Here is a 25,952-nt window from a genome sequence, read left to right as displayed (position 1 = left end):
TCGATAGAATCATAGATCAGCTGCGTGGAGAGGGTTCCGACCAAAGCTAAAGGCATTCCACGAGTAATCCATCGAATCGCTACTGAAGGAGACAGTATATGGATCTAGATCTAGTATATGTCATGTGTAGAGGAGGGGGTAGAATAAAGTCTAGTTATAGATCTAGATCTAGTATCTGTGGAGTTTTGCTAGCACAGAGATCTATACTATTAGACTAGGTGATTGTGTTTATAGATCTAGGTCACAGACCTATATAAATCTACCATGTAAAAAATACTTCATAGTCATAGATCTAGGTCTAGAGATTCTTGTATACTTGACTGACTAGAAAAGTAATTTCACTTTCACTTTCTAGATCTAGATGTAGATCTAATCATCTAACTAGTCTAGTAGAGATCTAGATAAGACTAAATTATATATATATAGCAATGGCATAGATTTTACTTTTAGATGTAATCACATATAATAAGTATAATAGATCTAGAGTAATCTAGAATCTAGAGTCTAGATAAAAAAATCTATAATATATAATAGTATTAGTCTAGTATAATTATAATTTAATTAAGTCATGACATAGTAGGATATAGTCACATATGATATATGATTGAATATCATTGAATATGATAATCACACAGCATAATCAATCATAATTATAACATATAAACATAATGATAATGTCATTAATGATCATATTATTTGTAACTACTCACCTATGTAAATCTTACTGACTATAACAGTAAAACTACTTCTCTAACTAATTTAATCTAGGAACTGTAAGAAAGATCATTATTATTTAATGTAAAGATTTATTATTATTTTATAATTTATGATAATCATAATTATTTACCATGATAATTCATATCATCTAATGTCTAATCAGACACACAGATACAGTGTTACCAACTTACTGTTAGAGACTTAGAGCTTGATGCTGCTTGATGCAACTGAGTGTGGCTCTGTATTTTAGACCGTGAGACGTGGTGTAATAATTGTATTGACCTTTACTTAGTTACTTTTAGTATTATCTTTTAAATTGCAGTCATTATAGATATTCCTTAAAATAGAAGATTTTATTGTCCAACTCGACTCCAACTCCTATCTTTGTCACATTATGTTGTACTCTAGTTTACTCTAGACTAAGGCGGGACTGTCCCTCTTTGTACCATCTGTCACCCTTTTCATGAAATTTCTGGGTGGGATGACCAATGTCTTGTTTTCATCGAAGAAGTCAAGTTATGTCAAGCTTTTGAAAAAAATCTCTATAAATCTTTGGAAAAATAACTTCAAATTACTGACTTGCAGCGTTTCCTTCTTTATTCTTATTTCATGTTCTCTGCTTTGCATGGAACTTCTCTAATATTAAAATATTTGTTATACAGCGAAACTGACAGCCACTAAAGGTACTTTTGCCTTTCATACTGCAAAAACCAAATGTGAAGCAATCCTTACTAAAGGTTTGGCCCTTATAAAATAAATAAAGTAAAAAAAAGCATGTTAATGATGCCCAGATTTTGACAGTGTTCACTGATGCCTTGATTCCACAATAATAAGAAATTTTTTAGCCCTTATGATATTATGATTCTTTGTGCAACCATTCTTGGTTGTAACATAACATCTGTAATTTATAAGTAGACTGAAGGAAAAAAAGTACTCTTGAAGTATTTTCCACTATTGATGACTTGGTTAGAAATTCATGAAAAGAACCATGAAAAGTTTCTTCCCCAAAGAAGTATGCATTCGACTTACTTTTTTGAATGAAGCAGGGTAGTTAAAATAAGATGTAGTAGTGACAATCATAAACTTTTGTGAAAATTTTGCAGATGATCTTAGAGAGTAGTGGCCTATTTGACAGGTTAATGCTTTCAGATAGACCGCACTTAAAGATGTTCTATCGTGGAAAAACATTTCAGAAAGCCTGCAATTATTTTAACTATTGTGTGTGTACATTGTGATGTATTGTACTAATGTCTAAGTTGTTGAGAAAATATTTCTTTCAAAATCTCAGCCCGTTCTTATTACGTCCCATGATTAATATGTTTCTGGCTTTCGCACCAAAAATATCTGGTCACTTTAACTCTCTAATTTATTTTTCTGGCTAATTCAGGTATCCTGTTCCATGGTCTAATGGCTCTAGGAAGTAGGACTATGACCATTCTTCATTCTGTTCTTTTGTGCCTTTGCATCAAACTCAATCTTTTGATATAAACACACTTTTTCTTCTTCTTTGTAATTGGCCTAAGAGTTGAGCCTTAGACTCTTGATACTTTAGGCCTATGGAAGCTTACCTCCATATACTTGTCTGAACATACCTCTCTCTGGGAAAGATTCAAGCAGATGTAAATGTTTACATCCCTACACCCATGGCTTGTATCCCAAGATGCTTAGATTAGAAGTGAGGCTAAAGGCTGAGCACACTGGGCAAACCCTCATATTCCTTCTTTGTACCACATCAGCTATGCAGGTGTTTGCCATGAAAAAAACAAACTTGATGAATGATGTAAGGATAGTGACATGTTTGTGGAAGCTTTCTTCCATCTCAGCCATTGCAATAGACTCACTGAAGTCTTTAGACAGTCAATGAGGATGTTCTATGACTAGCACAATGACCAACTGCCTTTACTTTCCCCAACTAATGTGTGGACACTGTGCAACCTAAAAATCCATAACTTTGCAACAAGATCTGAAATTGAGACAACTGGCTCAGAAGCTAGGATCTCTACCACTTAGCCACCATGCCCCTTAGATACATCATTCTCTCTACCTGAAGATTTCTACAGGACCTGAAATTTATGGGGGGGGGGGGGGGGGAAACTTGTTCATTCAATGTCGGACTTGCTGTGGTTCAAGATAATTATTTGTTCAATAGTTAAACCTTTTCTTATTTTTAAAATGAACTGAAAGTTTTCTTTTTGTTCTTTTCAAATATTCTGATGAATGTCACTAGAGGACAAACATGAGTGATAATTGAAATCAGTGCACAGTATTAATAAAATAGTCAACACTAACACACGACAACACTCATGTAATAAAATTTATTTACTTTTATATGTAGGGCCTTGCAGTATTCAAAGTAATCTACACAATGTCCGTTACAGAGCGTCATCTCAACCTAATCAGGTTAAAGCTTGAAATGGTTCAGGAAGAAAAAAAACAATTAATAGAAGCTGTTGATTCTCATTTAAGTCAAGTAGGTTTTTTATGCAATTAGCTTGTCATATTATTATTCTACAGCTATTATAAGATATTCTATAGAAGCATTTTTTTCAGAAACATTTATTTTTTTTATGAATTATATCCTTTGTCTATTGTTTCATAATAATCAAATTGATTTGCTATTTTAATCCATAGTGTTGTCAGTTTCTTACTAATCTCTTTAATTCCCTATTTCCTGTGCCTCGCCTTAGTAAATTATTCTGAAAGGAAAATAATATTGTCTTTATAGTAATTTTAAAATATAATAATTATGAAAATGCTCTGCTTTTTTTTTTAGATATTCATTGTTATTTGTTTTATTTGTTTTGGATATTCCTTTAGATCTTAAGATAATTACATCCTAGCCCAAACCTTCAGGTCAGCATTTGAACCCAGGACCATTAAGATGACAGTTCAGAGCGCATAGGCAGCCATCCATTCATGTTTTTAAATATTACTTAAGCTCCTTTAACCTAGCACAGAAATGCTATAGCAAAACTTTGCCACACCCTTTGGCTTAGAAATATGGCCTAAGTTTGTTATACTTAAACTACCAGTTTATATTGTAATTTGGCTGGTCTTTTTTGCTAAGTTTTTGGGATTCTGGCTAAAGCACAATATGCTGATTTATAAATGTCCATGTTCTTGTGGAAAAATTAATGAAACAAATGAAAGTTACATAGGAGAAACAAGAAATCAGGAAGAAGAGATAGGTTGTCATGCCACTTGCCTGCTAAATGTGCAAAGATGATGAAATGATTGTATTCCAGAATAAGAAAGTATCTATGCCTGCTTGTTGCAATAGCCACAGAAAAAAACAATGAACAGTCACATTTTCCAATCACTAACCATAAACCTTATTTTATCTTAAAAGTTACAGATAATTACATCTTACACACATTCTTATGAGTTAATCTAGCCATGCATGTTAATTAGACTGTGCTATGTCATTGGTTTTCCTGGCTGATTCAGGCAACTTGTTCCATTCTCTAATGGAACTAGGTAACAATGCTACATAAGATGCATAAATTCAAATAATTGCACAAAAAATAGCTGTAAATGCAGAATCAACAAAATTTTATGCAACTTGAAAAGCCACAATAATAGTCTGATTAAAGCAATTGATTATTCATAAAGAAATAAGTTGCATAGAGCCCTCACATTTGCAAGTGATTTTGTCAGGCCAATACATAAAATCAGAAAATATCAGACATTTTCTAAACTATTTACAGAACCTTTGGCCATTTTCCCAATTTGACTGTGCACTTCTCTTCGCTTTAGTTAATTTTAAGTACATTATAATTAATTAATTAATTAATTAATTAGAGAGGTCACGTTGTATATATTTTTTTATTTAATAATTTTTTTCTTGAAACCTTTTATTATCCTCAGATATTACATTATGGTCACTTGTTTGTTGATACTCATGATAAATGTGAAATGAGCTTTAAAGACATTAGCTTGGAAATTGAGAATGCTATTATTCGTCTAGGAGATGCAACGGCAATTTTTAAATCCAAAAGTAGGCCAGTCGAGTCACATCTACAAAGTTTTGTCGGTATGTTCAATATGAAACTTAATCTTGAAACTATATAACTTTGTTTCCTTTGAAATCATTAATACTCTCTCTAATTGAGAAGTGCTTTTTGTTGCAAATTTAATGCTTTGATGCTTGCAACTGTAATTTGACTAACTATACATTTATCTTTAGATGATGTTTTTTTCTTAATTGGCAGTTTTAATTGAAATTCTAAAGTAGAATGAATAAATAGGTTTCCACTTAAAATATTTTTGAAGCATTACTTTTAGAATTAACACAAAAGTTTTTCCAGTTTAGAAGAAGCAAAATTGTTGTTTGAAATAGAAATGTTTCTAAAGTTAAGGTTGCTCATTTCTTAACTTTTGTTTTTCAATCCATGATAGATGCTCCATATGAATCATCAGGTTCTCTATCTTTTGAAGTCTTACAGAAATTACCTATTCAACCATCATATGTTGAACATTCCTACATAAAAACTCATGGTTAGTTTCATTTGTTACAGAAATATTAAATCAATATTCTATATTTATGGAATTTATACATTTATCATATATATAGCTTATCTAAGGGGAAGTACTGTGTATTTATACCTGGATTGTTGGTTTTTTCTTGGGAGCTTTTTTTACAACCTTGCAAAGTGCAATGCAAATACTCCAGCACCCCTAGGGAGTCTTGTTTCACTACCCATTTGTCCTAATGGTTTGCCACATGGGCGCCACTATGTGGCTGGGTAGCATGCTCTGGGATAGCTCCACAAGAAATGTTCTGTATGTGGTTTCACAAAAAAAATCAATTAAAAATCTATCTCTGAAGATAAAATAATGAATCATAATTGATTACTTAATATTACTACCTAAATATTGTGTTTTTATGTATTAATCTTTTATGTGCATTTTTGAAAAAAATGCTCAACCTGCAATTTTCTAAATCAACTTGGTCTTGGACCATGGCTTGAAGGCAGTTTTAGAATCATGTATACTCACCTCTAAGTCTAGTCTAAAGTCACTGCTTTCACATTGACATTTCCTTTTATTTCAAGGTCATTATAGTCCTTGAATAATTTATTATCGCCATCTAAACATGATGACCCAGTGCCATCATTTAGAGATAGTGCTGAAAGTGAAAGGTGATAGTCATCATCATCATCATCAAACTCCATTAGAGTGAGGGCTTGAGAGGCTCAAATCCTCTCTTGCAAAAGCCCTGGACAGAAACCCTGCTGTCTTGCGTAGTGCATAAATGTCGCCATACAGGTTGAGAATTTTGGGTTTCCCAGACCTGTCGAGACGTAGATCAGCAAGTCTGGGGCAGTCAAACAGAATATGAGGCACGGTTTCCTCTTCTTCCTCGCAGCGGGGGCACTGTGAATCAAAATTTGGCCATAGCCGCGAGAAATATGAGCCAACAGGACAGTGGCCTGTCCTGCACTGTGCTACAATAGCTTGCTCAGGCCTGGACAGCCTCCACCACGGGGAAGTGCGGTCAGGGCGCCTCATGCGCTCCCAGACTCCACGGGCTTTTTGGGACTTGTCCCAGCACTCAAACCACCTTTCCATTTCTTTTTTTTGTATTATAGCCAGGGCTTGATGAAAGCTTACAGCCTGATCAGTGGGTGGAATTTGCCCTCCCTGGTAGGCCAAAGAGTCTGCAATTGTGTTGCCAGTCACACCTATGTGACTCGGTACCCACTGCATTATTACAGGGGTACCATAGCGTTGTTTAATGTTATGTGAAACCATCATGACAGTGTTGATATTGGGGGGCCATGGTCCGGGGCTTTGCAAAGCCTGTAGTACAGATTTTGAGTCAGTGACCACAACAATCTGTGTTGCCCTCAAATGTCCCTCACCGAGTTGAGAGTCAATGACTTTTGAGGCTTCACAGACTGCCATGGTCTCCGCATCAAAACTGCAAATACTACCACATGGTCCAAAGATTTTGACTGTGTAAGAGCCAAGAAAGTCGATGTAGGCTCCATAGCCTGCTCTTCCAGAATCTATTGATGCCGACCCGTCAGTGTATGCAAAAATAGCACTGGGCTTGAAGGTATTAATGGTCTCCAGAGCTAGGATTTGAAGGTCGTTAGATGAACGGCTTTGCTTAGTGGCATTAGGGTCTACTAATTTCAAGCGTATGTCTGGGGTCGTTGGGCGACACCAAGGGGGAAGGGGATGAAAGCGTTGAATGTTTTGTCGGTTGGTGGAGAGGCCAGCTTCATCAGATAGTCTAGTGGCATGATGCATAAAAGACTGCATCTGGATACGTCTTCTGCATCTCCAACCATCCACTAGTTTTCTAGCTGGGAGGTATTCATCCAGCCTTTTATACCGCTCATAGCAGGTCAGTACTGACCTTTCCCTCCTAAGGTTTAGTGGACCTATATTAGCCATTATTTCAGCCGCATTTAGTGGACTTGTCCTAAAGGTTCCACAGACAAATCTTAGTGCTTGGGACTGTATTTTATCAAGTTGTTCAAGGGCAGTCCTAGAGCCATAAATTTGCACAGGTAGGCTGTAGTCTATGTGTGATAGGACTGCTCCTAAATACAGGGATCAGAGCATGTCTGCTCGGGCTCCCCACTTCGTGGATGCCAGCTTCCGCACAATGCAAAGTTTCCCTGAGGCCTTTCTTACAACATCCTGGATGTGCTCACACATTTTTAGTTTGCGATCTAAAGTTACACCAAGGTGCTTGGGTAGCTTTTCCATGCTGAGAGCTACTCCGTTGAGGGAGAGCTGGAAAGGTTGCCCGAGAATGCCAGTCCAGAGTGTGAACAGAGAATAGACCGTTTTGGAGGTGTTTATTTCTAGCCTCCATTTTTGTGTGTATGAGCAGAGCGTATGGAGATCTTCTTGTAACACTTTTTGTATAGAGGTTGCGCTCCTTCCGGATTTTCAAAGGACAATATCTTCAGCATATAGCAGCTTTTGGCATTTTAGCTGAGCCGGTAGGTCATTTATGAAGGCCGTAAAAAGGACGCATGACAGGACGGAGGCCTGGGGGAGGCCGTGCTCGAGGGTCATTTCCCCTGAGACTTCTCCATATATCCTTGTTCTTATTGTACGCTCTTGTAGGAAGTCTCTAATCCAGTAATATATCCGTCCCCGCATCCCCACGGCTCTTATCTTATGAAGCAAGCCAGGCCGCCATACTTTATCATATGCCTGTTTTAAGTCAATGAAGACTGCGTATGTGCTTTCGGTCCTTTGGAATCCATCTGCTACGCTCTGCACAAAGATGTTGACTTGGTCTATAGCGGACATTCCAGCCCTGAAACCAGCCTGTTCTGGAGCTATAAGATGGGCACTCTCAAGGTACCAAACCAGACGCTCATTTACCATTTTTTCAGCCATCTTTCCCACACAAGATGTGAGTGAGATGGGCCTATAGCCCTCAGCAGTGGAAGCATCTTTTCCCTTTTTTGGTATAGGAATAATGGTGGCACGTTTCCAGGCCCTGGGCAGATGACCATCTGCCCAGGTTCTATTTACGAATGCCAAGAGCACGGCCCTTCCTTTCCCCCCTACATGCTTAAGCATTTCAGGGGTGATACCATCCGGCCCGGGAGCCTTTTTAAGCTGGCATTTCCTTATGGCAGCATTAAGCTCGCCTATCGTGAAGGGGGAGTTCATCGTTCCCTCAGCACTTTCGGTCTGTGGTTCCTTTCGGTCTTTTTTTTCATCAGCTTTGCGAGCTTTATCAATGGCTTTGGACATTGGGGACTTCTTGGCAGCCTTGTTGATCTTAGCAAAATATTTGTTCAACAAGGTGGCAATTTTCTTCTTTGATGAAATGGTTACCCCACTGGGTGAAGATAATGGGGTTGCTGTTTTCATACGCCCAGCATTTTCGAGATTTCTCAGAAGACTCCAAGCCTTAGAGCTATCCCTTAGGTTTAACCTTGCACAGGTGTTGGTCCAACGTTCTCATTTTTCCCTGTTAACAGACATTTTGACTAGTAGGCTGAGTCTGTTGTATTTCTGCCTGAGTGTTGGATTGTTTGGGTTCTTTTGGACCTTTTTGTATGCCCTTCTCCGAGCCATAACAAGTTTGTTGATTTCAGCCATCCAAAAAGTTTTTGAATTTTTTACAAGGGTAAGTTCGAGGAATAAACTTTTTAGCCATGCTCAGGATAGCTGTTGTTATTTGATGGTACACAAGGTCGACAGAGCTAGACTCTACATGGATTTTTTCAAGGGCATTGTCGACAGCTGTCTTGTATCCTTTCCAATTAGCCTTACTATAGAAATTATAGCATTATAGAAAATCATATACCAACTAAATACACATCAAACAAAATAAATAAATGCTGGTTTAATAATAGACTAAAGAAACTTTGTAAACAGAAGGAAAACCTATATAGAAAATTTAAAGAAACTGATGCAGAAAGAGTTTACAAAAAGTATATAAAAATTAAACACTTAACCCAAAAAGTAAGCAGACAGCTGCAGAGTGAATACATAAACAATGTAATATCTAAAGATAACAACAAAAACCTATGGCCATACATTAAGTCTAAGAAAATGGAAACAACAGGCGGAGCGCCATTAAAAGATGAACATAACATAATACATAATGATAATGAAACTAAAGCAAACATTCTAAACAAATACTTTGCATCAGCATTCTCAGCCCCAGGAGACAAAGACATATTAGTGAATTTGAACCAAGTAGACAACATAGAAGATATAGTAGTACAAGAAAATGGAATTCAAAAACTATTAGCCAACACCAAACCAAATAAAGCTTCTGGACCTGATGGTATTCCAGCTAGATTACTCAAAGAACTAAGTAATGAGCTAGCCCCAGTGTTCAAAATACTCTTTCAGGCTTCACTTAACCAGGGCAGAGTACCAAAGGACTGGAAAGAAGCTAATGTCACCCCCCTATTTAAAAAAGGAGAAAAATCTGACCCAGGAAACTACAGACCAGTATCACTTACCAGCAGCACATGTAAAATCCTAGAACACATAATATGTAGCAACATCATAAACCACTTAGACAAACATAATGTCCTCACACCATACCAACATGGCTTTAGGAAATATAGATCATGTGAAACACAACTAATAGGAATAATTGATGATTTTTCAAAAGGTTTAGATAATAGTGAACAAATAGATGCTATCTTACTAGATTTTTCTAAGGCTTTTGACAAAGTTCACCACCATAGTTTGCTTAAAAAATTAAAATATTTCGGCATTAATGGTCCACTGCATCAGTGGATTAAAGACTTTCTGATAGGGAGAGAACAAACTGTAATAATAAATGGCTCTAAATCAACACCGATAACAGTAAACTCAGGTGTACCTCAAGGAACAGTCTTGGGTCCACTACTATTTTTAATTTACATAAATGATTTACCAAATTGCATTACTTCAGGAACAAAAGTCAGATTATTTGCAGACGATTGCATAATATATAGAACAATAAAAACAACACAAGACACAGATATTTTACAAAGAGAATTAGATGAATTACAGAAATGGGAATCAAATTGGAGCATGTCTTTCCACCCAGAAAAATGTCAGTTGTTAAGAGTAACAAAAAAACTAAAACAAATTAATTCCACTTATCTTATTCATGGCAAACCAGTAACACAGACTAAAAACGCAAAATACCTAGGTGTTATAATAAATGAAAAACTGTCATGGAATCCACATATTGATGAAACTATAAAAAAATCAAACAAATCATTAGGATTTATTAAAAGAAATTTCTATAAATCAAATAAGAACATAAAACTAAAATGTTATTTAACCTTGGTTAGGCCAATAATAGAATATGCATCCTCTGTTTGGGACCCCTCAATTCAAGAAAACATTAAGAAACTAGAACAGACACAAAATAGAGCAGTGCGATTCATAACAAACGAATATTCACATTTGACTAGAGTAACACCTTTAGTAAAATCACTAAATTTAGAAAGCCTTCAGGACAGAAGACTCAAAAGTAAAGTAGCAATAATATATAAAACACTGAACCATAATCTTCAAATACAAAAACAAAATTTAATAAAATACTCTGAATTCAGGAAAACCAGTGACTTGGCAGAATTTAAGTCATTGGTTAATATGCATGACTAAATGCATGACGCGTAGGACGTAATCATCTTCTTTTTTGAAGTAACGTCTGTATTATATAAGATAAGATATACTATAGCACCACTTTCGTGGTTCTTTAGTGGTCTTGGTGTTCATTTTAGAAAGAGTGGCAGTCAGTAATATTGGAAGGTGGTCACTACCAATATCGCCTAGTACTTGATAAGTTATGACAGATTCCAAGTTAGCAGAGACTAAAGAAAGATCAGGTCGTGATAGTGAACCATTGCTAGCATGCAGAAGAGTAGGAGGAGACTGTTTATTTTGCAAAAGGAAAAGGTTAGTAGAATTGCACAGGTCATGAACTTTTTTACCAGACTGATCAGTGTCATCATAGCCCCAGGAAGGTGAATGGGCATTTAGATCTCCAGCTATGATAGTGTCTACAGTTATTGTTTCTCTGACATCTAAAGCCAGTTCTTGTTTTGGTGGATTATAAACATTGATACACTTCAAGCGTCTATTATTTTTCCAAATTTCTAATACCAAAGTGTCTGTCCTCCCCTGACTCAAGTCTGTGGACACTTTCTTGGCGACCAGAGCAATAGCCACCAATGTAACCAGGCCTCGGCAATCCCCACAGGAGCAGCGGAAAACATAGTACCCGGGTATTGAGACACTTCTTTTTTCACCTATCAGACATTCTTGTAGTAAGGCAACTTCCACACACTCTTTGTGGAGCAGGTTAGTTATTTCAAGTGTCTTTGGAATAAGTCCTCGGACGTTACATTGAAGGACTTTGAAAGTTTTAGCATCAGATTTGGAAATTTGGGGATCATGTTGCTTTATATTTCCACCTAAATTAGTGTGGGGGATACTTACTTTCCCAGTATGAGGTGTTGGTGTTGGGTTAATTTTTCCTGAGACTTTTGGTTTTTTAATTGTAGTGTTTGTTTGGGGGAAAAAGGATGTTAACAGGGTTTGTGTGTTGGGAAGAACGGTAGTTCTTTTTTCACAACGTTGCCCGTTCTCCCTATGTACCAATGTTGCGAGGCGATTAGTAGCACATTTTTCGATGCCTGGCCTAATGCCCTTTACCTGGCCAGCGGAGCCTGTTGGGGTCTGCTCAGACCCACTTTTCTTTGTAATTTTACTCGACATTGGTATGGGTTCCTCCAGGGGGAGGAGATTTGGGTTGCCCCTTAGAGCGAGCAGTGAAAAACAGTCCAGACATGAACATTGAACTATGAATCGATCGAAAGATCAGTTAATTCAACCACTCGCTCGTATGGGCAGGGTTTAATCCACGAAAGTGGAGTGAGGCAGGAGACCTTTTTCCAAAGCCACCAGTTTAGGGCCCGCAAATTTTGATGGCTTGACCCTCCACTAGTCTCCAGGGCGGCGGCTGATCAGTTCAGCATTAGCTAAAGCCCCAACAGACACAAATCCCTACACCAGACGAGCGTGCAGGGGTTAAGTCGATCAGAGCTTAGCATTACCCAGACCTCACCAACAGAACTCTGCACCAGGAGAGCATGAGAGCCTGCTAGGAAAGTTGGGGCTCCCGCAACATTAGCCTTTTTCAGACCACCCTGAGAGCAAAGGGTGGACTTACTCCAGTTACCAGGGGACACCACGAGGAGGTCGGCGGGCACCGTCCCCCAAAGGTGATAGTAAAACTGAACATTTTTTTATTTCCTGCCATTGAAATGAAAAAATAATTAACATTAAGCTCTCTTGGTCTCTCATATCTAGTGAAATTTTAATTTCAATTCATTCGCTATTCATATAGTAGTTGTAGTAGTAGTTGTAGTAGTAGTAGTAGTAAATGTAGTAGTAAATGTAGTAGTAGTAGTAGTAGCTGTTTTTAGCTGTTGGGGGATTTGAAAGGTTTAGCTGCTGAGGGATTGACATGATACATTGACAGTTACATAATTAGCTACTAACTACATTTCTATATTTCCATCGATAGTCATTTCTGCAAAGATATTGTTACGTATCTCTCTATCCAGGCTCTCTGCAAACTGCACCTTACACCACCAACTTAAAGAACTTGACAACTCTGGGCTTCAAAATAACGTAATGGTTTAATGTCGATAAATAACAGCCAATACTGTACAATTGGCAGCACGTAACACAAGACTGTACAAATATCTATCCGCCGTATCAACTCTTGCACTGGTCTCTCTGTCTCGCCTCGGACTGGTACTAAGCCGTTGTAACGAACTGTAGATCGGGAAGTTGTGACTCACTGGTCTCTGATACCTTCGCTCTTTATATAGGGTCCCTACTGGCCTTCTCGAACCGGACAGAACGCCGCTCGACGTTTCTAGGTGGTCAGATGACTACAACTCTCGTGACGCTCCTGAGCTCTGTTCACAACGTCGATCCTTCCCGGACCGCCGTCGATCCTTCCCGAACCGCCGTGTTGACACTCGTCTCGGCTGACCATCGTAGCTCGTCACGGTTGACCGCTCGTCTAGCGCTGGCCTGGGGCGATTTGCGTCGGCTGACTACACACACACCACTACCCCCATTTGTGCCACCACCAGGTTTATAACACTGCCCCCTCCTTAGATCTGTCCGTCCCGGGCAGATCCAGCTTCACCATAGTACTTGTTGAGTCTGTCGATGTGGACGACCTTCAGTTTCGACCTTGGGCTCTTCTGTATTCGATACACAACATCGTTGATTCTTTTTATCACTCTGTAGGGTCCTTCCCAGTCTTTTTGAAGCTTTGGGGACTTGCCTTTTCGTCTTTGTGGATTGTAAAGCCACACCAGATCGTTCTCCTGAAACCCAGCGGCATTGGCCCTTTTGTCGTACCTTGTCTTCACCTGGTCACTGTTGATCTTGATGTTCCTGCGGGCAAGAGCGTGAGTTTTCTCCATCCGTTTTCGGAGATTTGCGACATAGTCTGTTGAAGAGGCTGGCACATTTCCCGGGATCCCGAATAGCAAATCACATGGTAGTTGCAGCTCTCGGCCGAACAACATCTTTGCTGGAGTGTAACCGGTGGTGCTGTGAATCGATCCTCTATATGCCATAAGGAACATTGGGATATAGGTGTCCCAGTCCTCTTGATGTTCATCGACGACTTTCGACAGGTGTTGCTCCAGTGTTCGGTTAAATCGTTCTACCATTCCGTCTGACTGGGGGTGAAGAGGAGTTGTGCGTGTCTTTTCGATGCCGAGTACCTGGCACATCTCTTGGAATATCTTGGATTCGAAGTTTCGGCCTTGATCGGAGTGTAATTCCCTAGGAGCACCAAAACGGCTAATCCAATTCTCCACAAGTGTTTCCGCTATGGTGGTGGCTTCTTGGTTTGGTATCGCATATGCTTCGGGCCACTTAGTAAAATAATCTATCACTACTAGAACGTACTTGTTTCCTCTCTGGGACTCAGGAAACGGTCCGGCTACATCGATCGCTATTCTTTCGAATGGATTACCGACGTTATATTGCTGCATACGTCCCCTCGTTCTCCTGTGTGGGCCTTTTGCTGCTGCACATGTGTCGCACCTTCGGCACCATTCTTCTACATCATCTCGGTAGCCGAACCAGTAAAACCGCTGGCGTACTTTTTCAAAGGTCTTGTTGACGCCTAAATGTGACCCACTGGCATTATTATGGATTTCTTGCAGCACCTCAGCAACTCTCACTTTGGGCAACAATAGCTGTAAGCGATTGCATGTCCCATCTGCCGTTTCCCAGACTCTCTTGAGAACTCCATTTTCGATTGTCAGTGAGTCCCATTGCGCCCAATATGCCTTGGTGGCAGCTCCCTTATCGGAAAGGTGATGCCATTCCGGCTTTTGCCCGTCTTCCTTCATAAGCAGAATGGGAGCTAGATCTTCATCTTTTAACTGGTCTTCTCGGATTCTTTCGTCGGACCATGACCCGGAAGCTTGTACACCAAGACGTTGGCAATCAATGATAACTCCCTTTTCTTCAACCTTGCTGCAGTGTTTACATTCCATTCTGCAAGGTCGTCGAGACAGCGCGTCAGCATTCTGGTGAGTTTGTCCTTTTCGGTGCTGTGTCTCGAAGTCATAGGTTTGCAAACGTTCAATCCACCTGGCGACTTGTCCTTCAGGATTTTTAAATGACAACAGCCATTGAAGAGCAGCGTGGTCTGTCCTAAGGATGAATTTTTGCCCATATAAGTATTTGTGGAAATGTTGTATGGCATCCACAACTGCCAGTAGCTCACGTCTGGTGACACAGTAGTTTCTCTCGGCTTTTGACGAGCTCCGACTGAAGTAAGCTATAACCCTCTCAGTTCCATCTACCCTTTGGGATAAGACAGCGCCTATTCCAGTATTGCTCGCATCGGTGTCAAGTATGAACGTCTCGCCTGGTATCGGGTAGGCCAGAATGGGTGATGAAACAAGAGCCTTTTTAAGTCTCTCAAAGACCTGCTGACATTCCGTTGTCCAAATAAACGGCCGCTTCGGTTCGGTCAATTGATGGAGGGTGCTACAGAGGCTAGAGAAGTTTGGCACGAAACGTCTGTAGTACGTGCAGAGTCCAAGAAAGCTTCTTAATTCCTGGATATTAGCGGGGATCGGCCATCCATTTACAGCTTCAACTTTATCCGGGTCTGTGCTGACTCCTTCATTCGACACGATATGCCCAAGGTACTTGACGCTCCTTCTGAACAAGGAGCACTTCTTTGGATTCAATTTCATTCCAGCGTTTCTGATTCGTTCGAATACTTCCTTCAGGTTTGCGATATGTTCCTCGAAGGTTCTGCCTATGACGATAATGTCATCTAAGTAAACAAGACACGTGGTCCAGTTGAGTCCTCTCAACACATGCTCCATTAGTCTTTCAAAGGTGGCTGGGGCGTTGCAGAGTCCAAAAGGCATCACGGTAAATTGCCAGAGACCATTACCAGCAGAGAAGGCCGTTTTATCTCTGTCCTCGGGGTGTAGTCCCACTTGCCAGTAACCGCTCTTCAGGTTAAGGGTGGAAAAGATCTGTGACCCAGCAAGTGTGTCCAATGTGTCGTCAATCCTAGGAAGCGGGTAGCTGTCCTTGTGTGTGGCGCCATTTAATAATCTATAGTCGACACAAAATCTCGTGGATCCATCTTTCTTCTTTACCAAGACGATGGGTGAACACCATGGACTGCTGGATGGTTCAACAACCCCTTGCTGCCTCATTCGTTCTATGATGTCCATAGCTTCTTGGTGTTTTGCTAGCGGCAGGCGACGTGGTTGCTGTCGGATAGGTCTAGTGTTTCCTGTGTCTATTGGATGCTGGATTAGATTTGTCCGCCCAAAGTCCATTTCATCAGATGGCAATATGTCAGAAAACTCTCTGAGGAATTGTTCTGCTTTGGTGAACTGTTCCTTTGACAAGATCGTTTTGACTTCTGTCAGAAGTTTAGTAACCTGCGGTTCACTGGACTCGAGTCTTTCTTCGGAGTTTTCACTGCTACAGTTTCTTATCATCTCAAGAGCATGGCAACCAGCGATGGTGCTACCTTCCCGCAAATGTTTCTCTACTGTAGCGAGGTTCATAATTCTTATGGGTACCTTTTGGTCTTCCCCAATCGTGACTAGTGTCTTTCCTACTGCTATCCCGTTGTGGTTCGTGTCCAAGCTTTCTACCAGCGCTGTTCCTGTCGTGGGATAGCCGTCCTCAATTTTACCCCAAATGATCATTTCAGACTTCGCAGGCAAGGTTGTATTTTCTACCAACTTAATCCTTCTGACTCGGCCATCTTCTTCATTCTCGTCGCCAAGCAAGGGTACTTCGAGATCCCCACATTGTAAAGTGCCTCCGCCGATATTTAAGGAAAAGCCATATTTCATCATGAAGTCGAGCCCTATTATGCAGTCATCTGTGACGTAAGCAATCAGGAATTCGTGTTCGAATGACTGATTCCCAATCTCGACTGTTATGTCGATCAGGCCTTTTATGGGCATCAGTTCTCCGCTGGCTGTTTTCAACGAGTATGCCCTAACTGGCGTTTTCTTGCTACTGTCCACTTTATCTGACCGGATGACTGATCGTGAGGCACCAGTGTCTAGGAGGAAGCGATAGTTTTGACATCCAATTTTTCCGATGATTTTCAGACTCTTACTCTGCCCTAGCACGGCGACCGGGATGATGGTTGCAGGGGCTCTCATTGTCTGTGCCGCCGGGTTCCGCCCCTTGAAGCCGGCGCGTGCTAGTTTCCCTGGTAGCCCCGGGAGCTTGGTCGTGCATACCTTTCTGATCTGTAATGGGTTCCAGTTTGTGGAAATCTTCTAGTGCAGCTTCTTTGTATATGACCGAGTTCACCACAATTCCAGCATCATACAGGAACCCTAGGTTGATTTTCTGGTATCTGGTTTGTTCGTCGTTCATCTAGTGCCTCTGTCACCACCCTTCTAACAAGTTGTTCGAATTCTTCCTCTTTGACTTCCAACCTTCGGCCTTGATGAGCGTTCCCAGATGCGTCTCTAGCGGCTTCATATGAGAGAGCGTATACGAGGGCTTCACTTGCCTTACGTCTACCACTAACTCTGGTGGCTTTCTTCAACTCGGGGTCTCGAAGCGCATCAATGAATGAGTCTGTGATAATGACTCCCAGAAAATCTTGTGATGCTGTTGGGTATGCCAGATGTGCGAGGCGTTCGATGTCTGTCTCTAGCTCCTGTAGTGTTTCATCGGGGCGCTGTAGTCGGGTCTTTAGTTGCACACGATAAACTTCTTGCAGATGTTCATCCCCGTATCGGAGTTCCATAGCCTGGACAAGGGCGGCAAAGTCTTGTTGGTTCGGTAGAGACTGTAGCAATTCGGAGGCTTTTCCTCTTAGGGATAACACAAGGGCTGTCGCTTTCTCCTCCTCGCTGTTCCATTTGTTAACTTTGGCTGCTGCGTCAAATTGCTTCTTGTACACGGACCAGGACATGGAACCATCAAACACGGGGGGGGGGGCTTCATTTTTCCGGAGACTTCAGGTACAAATGACGTCACATCTGCTTCCGGTAAATTAGTGTGCTTGCGTTGGACTTGTATCTTCATTTCGTCGATGGCCTTCTCCACTGCGTCGACCCTCTGATTCATCTGCTCGTCAATGTTGGTGATTCTCTCCTCCACAGCATGAATGCGTTGGTTCATTGCCAATAACTCCGATTTGATTCCCGAGTCCATCATGTCTATCTTGTAATTGGTGTTTCCTAGCTCCTCACGAACCGCTGCCATCTGTTCCTTCTTGCTACTGGTGATCTCTTCTCGCAAATCGACTTCAAAAAGATATGTGTCCGGATCTTCCCCTTCTTCCACAATGTCTTCTCGAAGGCGTGCTTGTAAGGTTTCTTTATTTCCGCTCGTCTTCAGATCTCGATTACGGAGCTCTTGCCTAAGTTCCTTCACAAGGAGTTGGTCTAGCGTTTTCGTAGTAGCCATTGCAGATCCCACTTCTGACACCAGTGTTACGTATCTCTCTATCCAGGCTCTCTGCAAACTGCACCTTACACCACCAACTTAAAGAACTTGACAACTCTGGGCTTCAAAATAACGTAATGGTTTAATGTCGATAAATAACAGCCAATACTGTACAATTGGCAGCACGTAACACAAGACTGTACAAATATCTATCCGCCGTATCAACTCTTGCACTGGTCTCTCTGTCTCGCCTCGGACTGGTACTAAGCCGTTGTAACGAACTGTAGATCGGGAAGTTGTGACTCACTGGTCTCTGATACCTTCGCTCTTTATATAGGGTCCCTACTGGCCTTCTCGAACCGGACAGAACGCCGCTCGACGTTTCTAGGTGGTCAGATGACTACAACTCTCGTGACGCTCCTGAGCTCTGTTCACAACGTCGATCCTTCCCGAACCGCCGTGTTGACACTCGTCTCGGCTGACCATCGTAGCTCGTCACGGTTGACCGCTCGTCTAGCGCTGGCCTGGGGCGATTTGCGTCGGCTGACTACACACACACCACTACCCCCATTTGTGCCACCACCAGGTTTATAACAATATATTCATACATAAATAAAATGTTTGTAATGTAATTTTAATAAAGTGATAATATGCTGCATATTTTTTTTTTACAGAAGATGTGCCCACCAGTGTCCTTAAACAACAGATTCAGGCTTGCAGTACTAAAATTGAAACTTTATCAAACACACTTGTTAGAGTCATTGGTGACCTCAACACTTTGAAAAAACCAGTTGGCTTAGAGAGTACTAATACTAGCCTCAGCTTGGAGGACAATGAAAAATTTGTAGAGCTTAAAAAGAAGTTGTGCAATTCACTGGAAGAGCTAGAGACTATCAGTAAACAGATTGAACGTGTTAACAAAGATTTGTCAGATCAAAAGACAGAAAATAAGGAAAAATTAATTTTCCTTGAAAACAGGCTTAGTAACTTGGAAAATAAGATTGCCAACTCTGATACAGACATTAAAGCTAAGTTTATTTCTTTAGAAAAGGAATGGAACAAATTTCAAATAAATACTAACACTCTGGAACAGAGAATCAACAAATCTGAAAATAATATCAACGACATAGATCATAGACTGTGTCAGTTTCAGGAGAAGACAAGCTCAATTCTAGAAGAAAAAGAAAAAGAGTTGACTGTCATGTCAGGAGAAATAAGTAGCACAATACAAGATTTAGTTTCCTTGAAAGAAGAAGGTTCCAGCAAGTCAATTAAAGATATGGCATTGACTATCAAAGCTTTAGAGGTTTGGGTGAAAGAAGATCTTCAACATAAGGTTGCTGATTTGGAAGAGCCTGTCAAACAACTCCAACTGTTGAATTTAGATAAGGCTATGGAAGAACATAAATCTTTGGTGAGAAAGTATTTTGTATAAACAAGTTTTCTTGAGAAATAGAAAAGATTAATTGTCACATGTAAAGGAAATTTTAAGCATGATAATCTTTATGCTATTAAGGATATAAATAAATAAATAAATATATATATATATATATAACTACATTCAGTGGTACCTCAGTTCTTATTGATTATTTGTTTTAGAATTTTTGGAGACAATTGATTAGTTTAAACACCCAAAACAATTTTTAAAAAAATAATGTAATTTGATTTGATGGGTACTTCTGGGTCAGATACAGGAAATATAAAACTAAAGACTGTAGTAATGTATGTAAACAATTATTTATGCCTTGCACACACATTTATTTACCACCTCAATGTACAAAAGTAAAAATATATGGAGACCATAACAGACAAAAACAAAAAACAAATCATAAACTAAAATATATAAGCTTTCAATGGTTAAGTATTGCTGTTCTTTTAGAGAAATCATGTTAAGTTTAAGCCCTTAAAATTGAATTAAAAAAAAAAAGTAAATTAGAAATTAACTAAGACTACTTGCATTTATAATATCAAGCAACAGATTAGTGTCTTTACATTATGGCTTAGTACATGTCATGTGTTTGAGGCTTTAATTTTGTTGAAAAGGCTTAATCTTATTTTAAACAAAGTACATTGTTATCATAGTCAAAAGCTAATATAGTTATGAATTTTTTTTTCCAGCAATATTCCATTTCAAGGATTAGAATTTTGTAATTCTATATTTTAAAAGAAAAAGTTGACTCATTATTGTCGCTAATCCCTAAATATGTGTAATATTGTAGCTTATTCTTTCTGTATACTTATATACTTTTCTTTTTTAGCTTTCTGATGTCATTTCTTCACAATCATTGCTTGGCACGAAAATTCAAGAGCTAGGTATCTCTCTTTTTTGACCAATTCTGTTGTTAATGTAATTTTAATTAGTGAATCTTAAAGTACATTAGTTATCTATATATATAATTCTCTTCTTCGCTCAACAGTTTGAACGAGCAAGAAGTAAAGGAAAGATCACTCTCTTATTTCTGCGGATAGTAAACCCAAGAAAAAAAAAGAGGGGGGGAAGAACAAGTGGGTATTCACACGTCGCTACGGATGGCTGCGCGCTGGACTGTCAAACCATGCCCGCTCTCATCCCCCTTCGTCCTGCTGGAGGTTTGGACTAAGAAGTAAACTATCTTCAACTCTGAAGGAACATCCGAAACATGTAAAACATTTTACAAACACTAAATAGCAGCACCGGACTTAACCATTGTGACCAAGAAGTCATGGAAAGAGAACAAGTAATCTACTAACCCGTCACTAAATAGCAGGGCCGGACTTAAGCATTGTGGGGCCCTATGCAAAACGGATTTCCCGGGGCCAAGTTTGGGTAGGGAAGCAGACAATAAGTGAAATTTAAGAGTTTTTAATTAGGAAATAAATTAGTCTATGCATTTTATTCATTCTTTACTACGTACAGAATTACTTTACGAGCCTTGCGTGTAGCAGAGTCATACAGAATATCATGATAATTCTGTTTCCTACATAGATCACGCTCAATAGCAAGAATTACCAAATGTTTCAATTTATCTTTGAGAATTGTTGACCTCAAGTAATTCTTCATTAGTTTGAGGCGCAATAAGCTTCTTTCACCAGATTCCACAATTATGGCTAATGCATAATGCCGTTTTTATTTATTGCGCGTAGGATTGGCGTTTTCCATATTGAATGACACTCCAAAATGACAATTTTTGTCAATATAGGCCTATTTCCTTATATTTTTAGGACTTCTTCATATATTTTGTAATTTCGGGAGATTTCCAGGAGCTCCTGCTAAATCGACAGGAGGGCGGGGGAAATCTGTTTTAAGCTATAATATGGTTTAATTTAATAATTTATACACCTAGGTCCTATGAAAGTGCGGGTCTTATGAAAGTGAGTGGCCCAATGGGGTCGCATAGGTTGCAGTGGCCTAAGGCCGGCCCTGCAAAATGGAGGATGGTGGTAAGGAAAGGAAACAAGACATTTAAGTGACTGAATAACTAACTTCATGTTGGAGGATGTTAAGGAAAGGAAACAAGAAATTAAAGTGACTGAATAACTAACTTAAAACTGGAGGATGGTAAGGAAAGGAAACAAGACATTTAAGTGACTGAATAACTCAATACTGGAGGATGGTAAGGAAAGGAAACAAGAAATTAAAGTGACTGAATAACTAACTTAATACTGGAGGATGGTAAGGAAAGGAAAGAAATTAAAGTGACTGAATAACTAACTTAATACTGGAGGATGGTAAGGAAAGGAAACAAGACATTAAAGTGACTGAATAACTAACTTAATACTGGAGGATGGTAAGGAAAGGAAACAAGAAATTAAAGTGACTGAATAACTTAATACTGGAGGATGGTAAGGAAAGGAAACAAGACATTAAAGTGACTGAATAACTAACTTAATACTGGAGGATGGTAAGGAAAGGAAACAAGACATTAAAGTGACTGAATGAATAACTTAATACTGGAGGATGGTAAGGAAAGGAAACAAGACATTAAAGTGACTGAATAACTAACTTAATTCTGGAGGATTTTAAGGAAAGGAAACAAGAAATTGTTAAGATGGCTGTTACATCAAGAATGGCTACTAGAGCACATAAATATTCAATGCGCAAATATAAAGGATAAGTTGTACAAATGATGTTCAATGTTTTACATGTTTTAGATGTTCCTTCAGGCGGGAAGAAAATCTACATTCTAGCCAAATCTCCCGCAGGACAAGGAAGGGTGGCAGTGGGCTTGTTATGAACCAGGGACCATTGAGATGACCAAACAACAGTTAGTACGCATACTGCACAACCAGGCAGCCATCCCTAGAGGTTAAAAAGACTTTGTGTAGATAAAGGACAACTAAAATTTTAATTCTTTATGCCAGTAAATTAATTTTAAAAAAAAGAGGAAAACCAAGATAGACCTGTGTGTTATATAGTTGTTGTTGTTTTTTTTAATGGGGAAAAAGTATGGATTGTGTGTGTAGAATTTTTAAAAAATGGTGAAATAGTTTTAAACTGTAGGTGCAAAGTTTGGAAACAAAAAGAAATAGAGGAAAGAGGAGACGTGTAGACTTACATGACAAGAGAAAGTGGATTATAGTGTGTTCAAAGTCAAACAATAACATTAAACCACTATATGGCAATGTTGCACATTTGCTTAGTAAAAAGCTAAAGTTGTACACATTGAAGAAGTATTGCATGTACATGTAAATGTGTCAACTGTTCTACATATTACCTTCGCTCTCCTTTTAGCTAGCTATCTGAGTTGAATCCCAAACTTTTATTAATATCTTGTTTCAAAAGTGGAAAGGTGCCTTATTCCCCTTAAAATAGTCCTTTAGGTAGTTGACTATCAGACATACAGACGACATAACTAGCCTATTATAGAGAACTTTGTAAATGAGCTCAATCTCATTGATTATAGGGCACAGTTTGTCTCTTGATGAATTATGGTTCAATCTTGTGTGGATACTTTTTTATTTGTCTTGAGATTTTATTCACAATATTGGAGTAGTTTGTAGCTGTTCTACTAAAATTGCTCCTCTCTTTCTGTTACAATAAAATCTACTATTAGCTTATTCCTAAATTGTGTTAGTCTTGAGTTATACGTTTCATTCCAAAACCAAAAAAAAAAAAATAAAAAAAAAATAAAAAAAAAAAAACTTTTCTTGTGCAATGAAACTACCAACACTTGCTTGGATTAGTCAAAAAGTAACTGATAAACTTTTCCCCTTGTTTTCAGAAAAGAAAATGAAGCCCAGATTAGTCACTATTCAACAATTATGTGCTATGATAAAGATGGGCTCACGAGTGAAACGTGGACCTAATTGGAACAATCAAATTCATGGGAATGCTGTAAGTAATTACAGCTTACACTTAGCATATCAATTTTGCCAAGAAAACTTATAAACATTGACACGTTCAATATAGGCAAGTAGTGTCTACCATTTGTACTGAAAAATATTTATGGAAAATGAAGGTGTGCCACAGCATAGCTTAAAGAGACCTTGCAGAAAAGGACATGTTAGACTTCAGTGCAAACAGAAATGCCAGACAGAGCATTAAAACCTCATGTGTTAGCACAGAAGTGCATTGTCTCTTAGAAATAGTTAGGTCCAACAAAGATCTGTCCAACTTGCACAACTTGTAGGAATAGTTTCTTTCCTTTTCCCTCCAACTTGAGTGATTTTAATGCTTTGAGGCTATAGATGTTGTTTAAACACTTTTTTTTATTAAGCTACCCCTTAAACTCTAATGGTCAGCTTCATACTTCATTTACTTGAAATCTGTAAAACTATTTTTTTCAATGAAACAATGAAATAATATACAACTTTTGCAGTTTAAAAAATATGTATTTATGTATCAGTGAATGTTTGAAATCATTTATAGATATGTATTAATTTGTTTTCAGGATGGTGCTTATCCTTCTTTGGGAACTGTTATCTTAGAGATTCCAGCTTACAAGAAATTTAGAGTTAAATGGGATAATGGCTATGAAAATAATTACACTGTTGATCCGCAGATGAACTTTTCAGAAATCCAGCTTGCGTCCCTGCCTGAAATAGATTGATCACGACAATATTTCTTGATATAAATTAACCAACTAGAAAGTCTTATCCTTCCCCCAAAAAAATTAAGTAGAATATCTTTGCTTGATAAAAGATAGTGCTTTTTGTCCAAAATAGAATGACTAGTCTCTCCCCCTGAAAATAGAACTTGCTGTAAAATATAAATGTATATACTGATAAATACTATTTTATTTTAAAATTCCAAAATAGAATGACTAGTCTCTCCACCTGAAAATAGAACTTGCTGTAAAATATAAATGTATATGTATATACTGATAAATACTATTTTATTTTAAATCTATGCTTAACTTAAACATTTAGTAGACATTATTAATTCTAAAAAAAACAACAAAAAAAAAAATAAGGGATTATGCTGCGTGTACTTACACTTCTGCTAAAGTTACCATTGTTCTCATAATCAGAACTGTTTAATAAATTTCGGGATAAGTTGAAATTAGGGTGTCATGGTCAGCATAAAAACCACCATTCACTTTCCCCTGAAAAAAGTAATGTACCCTAAAGAGTTGAGTTTTTTGGGGCTGTCTTGATATCTTAGCTTTATGTGTATTCAACCTAAATATGACCTTTACATTCATTTGTGTGTTATGGAGGTACAAAAAAAAAAGGCATTTTTTTAAATGTCATCAGCATACACCACATGTTGAAACAGACATAATTGTATAATAATTGTATAATAATTTAAAATTATATTTTTTTATGCAAACACAAAAATAGTTATTATTTATGTACTCTTAATCCTAAATATGTACACAGGAAAAATTATTGTGATTTTCATGAGAACTTGACTATCTTTCTATTATGTTACTCTCTATAACTTTCTCTTTCAATGACACTTCAGACTGTTTGCTCATTTGTTGCCCAGTTTATCTTCAGTTCCATTATCCTTTATTTTTTTTATTGTGCTGTGAAGAGCAGTGTACATCAATTGTTTGTTGAGTTGTTTTGGAATGAAGAGATTTTTTAAGGTGTAAGGGACTGAATAGGCACCAGTCAGAAAGATATTCTGACTTCAGCATATTATATGTGGTTGGTTTAATAGGTGGTAACAGCTAGTTTTCCTTTTCTTGTGCTGTCATTATCAGTGGATAAGAACTTTACTCTCTTCCATTGAACCCGTTTATGAGAATGTCAGAACCTTCATTTTAAATGGATTCTTTAAGTGACATACCTGTGAGCACTGTAACCAATTTGTTTCTAGAATAATGAATTTAAATGTATTCATTATTTCTCTGAACTCTCTTTGATTGTTAATTAATTTGTTATAATTTCAACAGTGTCTGATAGAAGACAGGTAGAGTTTAGGGTTTACATTCAGTCATGTTTTACTGGTTCAAGTATTACATTTTAACTTAATGGTATTTTTAATCGAAGCTAATGTATATAATTATAATTCTATATATAAATTTCTATAAATCTACAACAAATTTTATAGAATGGGTATAGTTTTTAAAAATTCTGCTGACTTGTTAATTGGATCAAATATTTCACCTGTGAACATTCCTTTTAAAAAGTATTCACTTTGTTTCTTATTAATGATCAATATTTGCTGCAATATATCTAAACATGATTTATAGTGTAACATGTCATTTTTGTCTTTGTGATATTGTTGATTAATCTTTGTTGACATTTAATTTATATTTTTTGTAATAAATATTGGTATTATTGGTAGCTAGTAATGATCAAAATGTTCCCTAAAATTAATGGACATTTAACTAATAGTTATATTAAAAAATTGCAAATAATTATAA

At 38.2% G+C, this 25,952-nt stretch overlaps 1 protein-coding gene across 7 annotated transcripts; it reads left to right on the top strand.

Moving 5' to 3' along the window:
* Positions 1-218: 218 nt before the first annotated feature.
* On the top strand, positions 219-25,952 carry LOC106060602 (golgin subfamily A member 4-like). 7 transcript variants are annotated; one of them, XM_056020374.1, is made up of 9 exons: positions 219-332; positions 881-970; positions 3,053-3,187; positions 4,585-4,750; positions 5,116-5,214; positions 18,831-19,570; positions 20,415-20,469; positions 23,358-23,470; positions 24,027-25,952. In XM_056020374.1, the coding sequence occupies exons 3-9, from the start codon at positions 3,083-3,085 to the stop codon at positions 24,183-24,185; spliced, it is 1,437 nt and encodes a 478-aa protein (XP_055876349.1). In that variant the 5' UTR covers positions 219-332; positions 881-970; positions 3,053-3,082; the 3' UTR covers positions 24,186-25,952. The 7 variants fall into 7 exon arrangements, with proteins under 7 accessions (XP_055876349.1, XP_055876348.1, XP_055876352.1 ...); XM_056020373.1 differs by having other exon boundaries at positions 881-982; XM_056020376.1 differs by lacking the exon at positions 219-332 and adding an exon at positions 435-452.

The sequence above is a fragment of the Biomphalaria glabrata genome, chromosome 2 (assembly GCF_947242115.1).
Source record: "Biomphalaria glabrata chromosome 2, xgBioGlab47.1, whole genome shotgun sequence".
Taxonomy (NCBI): Eukaryota; Metazoa; Mollusca; class Gastropoda; family Planorbidae; genus Biomphalaria; species Biomphalaria glabrata.
Note: the sequence above shows the minus strand (reverse complement) of the source record. Positions and strands in the feature narration are given on the sequence as shown.

Bases quoted from the DNA above. Each gene is read 5' to 3' on its own strand.
- LOC106060602 (XM_056020377.1), top strand. From the start codon at position 3,083: ATGTCCGTTACAGAGCGTCATCTCAACCTAATCAGGTTAAAGCTTGAA. The intron at 20,470-23,357 runs GTATCTCTCTTT...CCTTGTTTTCAG, and splicing joins CACGAAAATTCAAGAGCTAG to AAAAGAAAATGAAGCCCAGA. The intron at 23,471-24,026 runs GTAAGTAATTAC...ATTTGTTTTCAG, and splicing joins ATCAAATTCATGGGAATGCT to GATGGTGCTTATCCTTCTTT.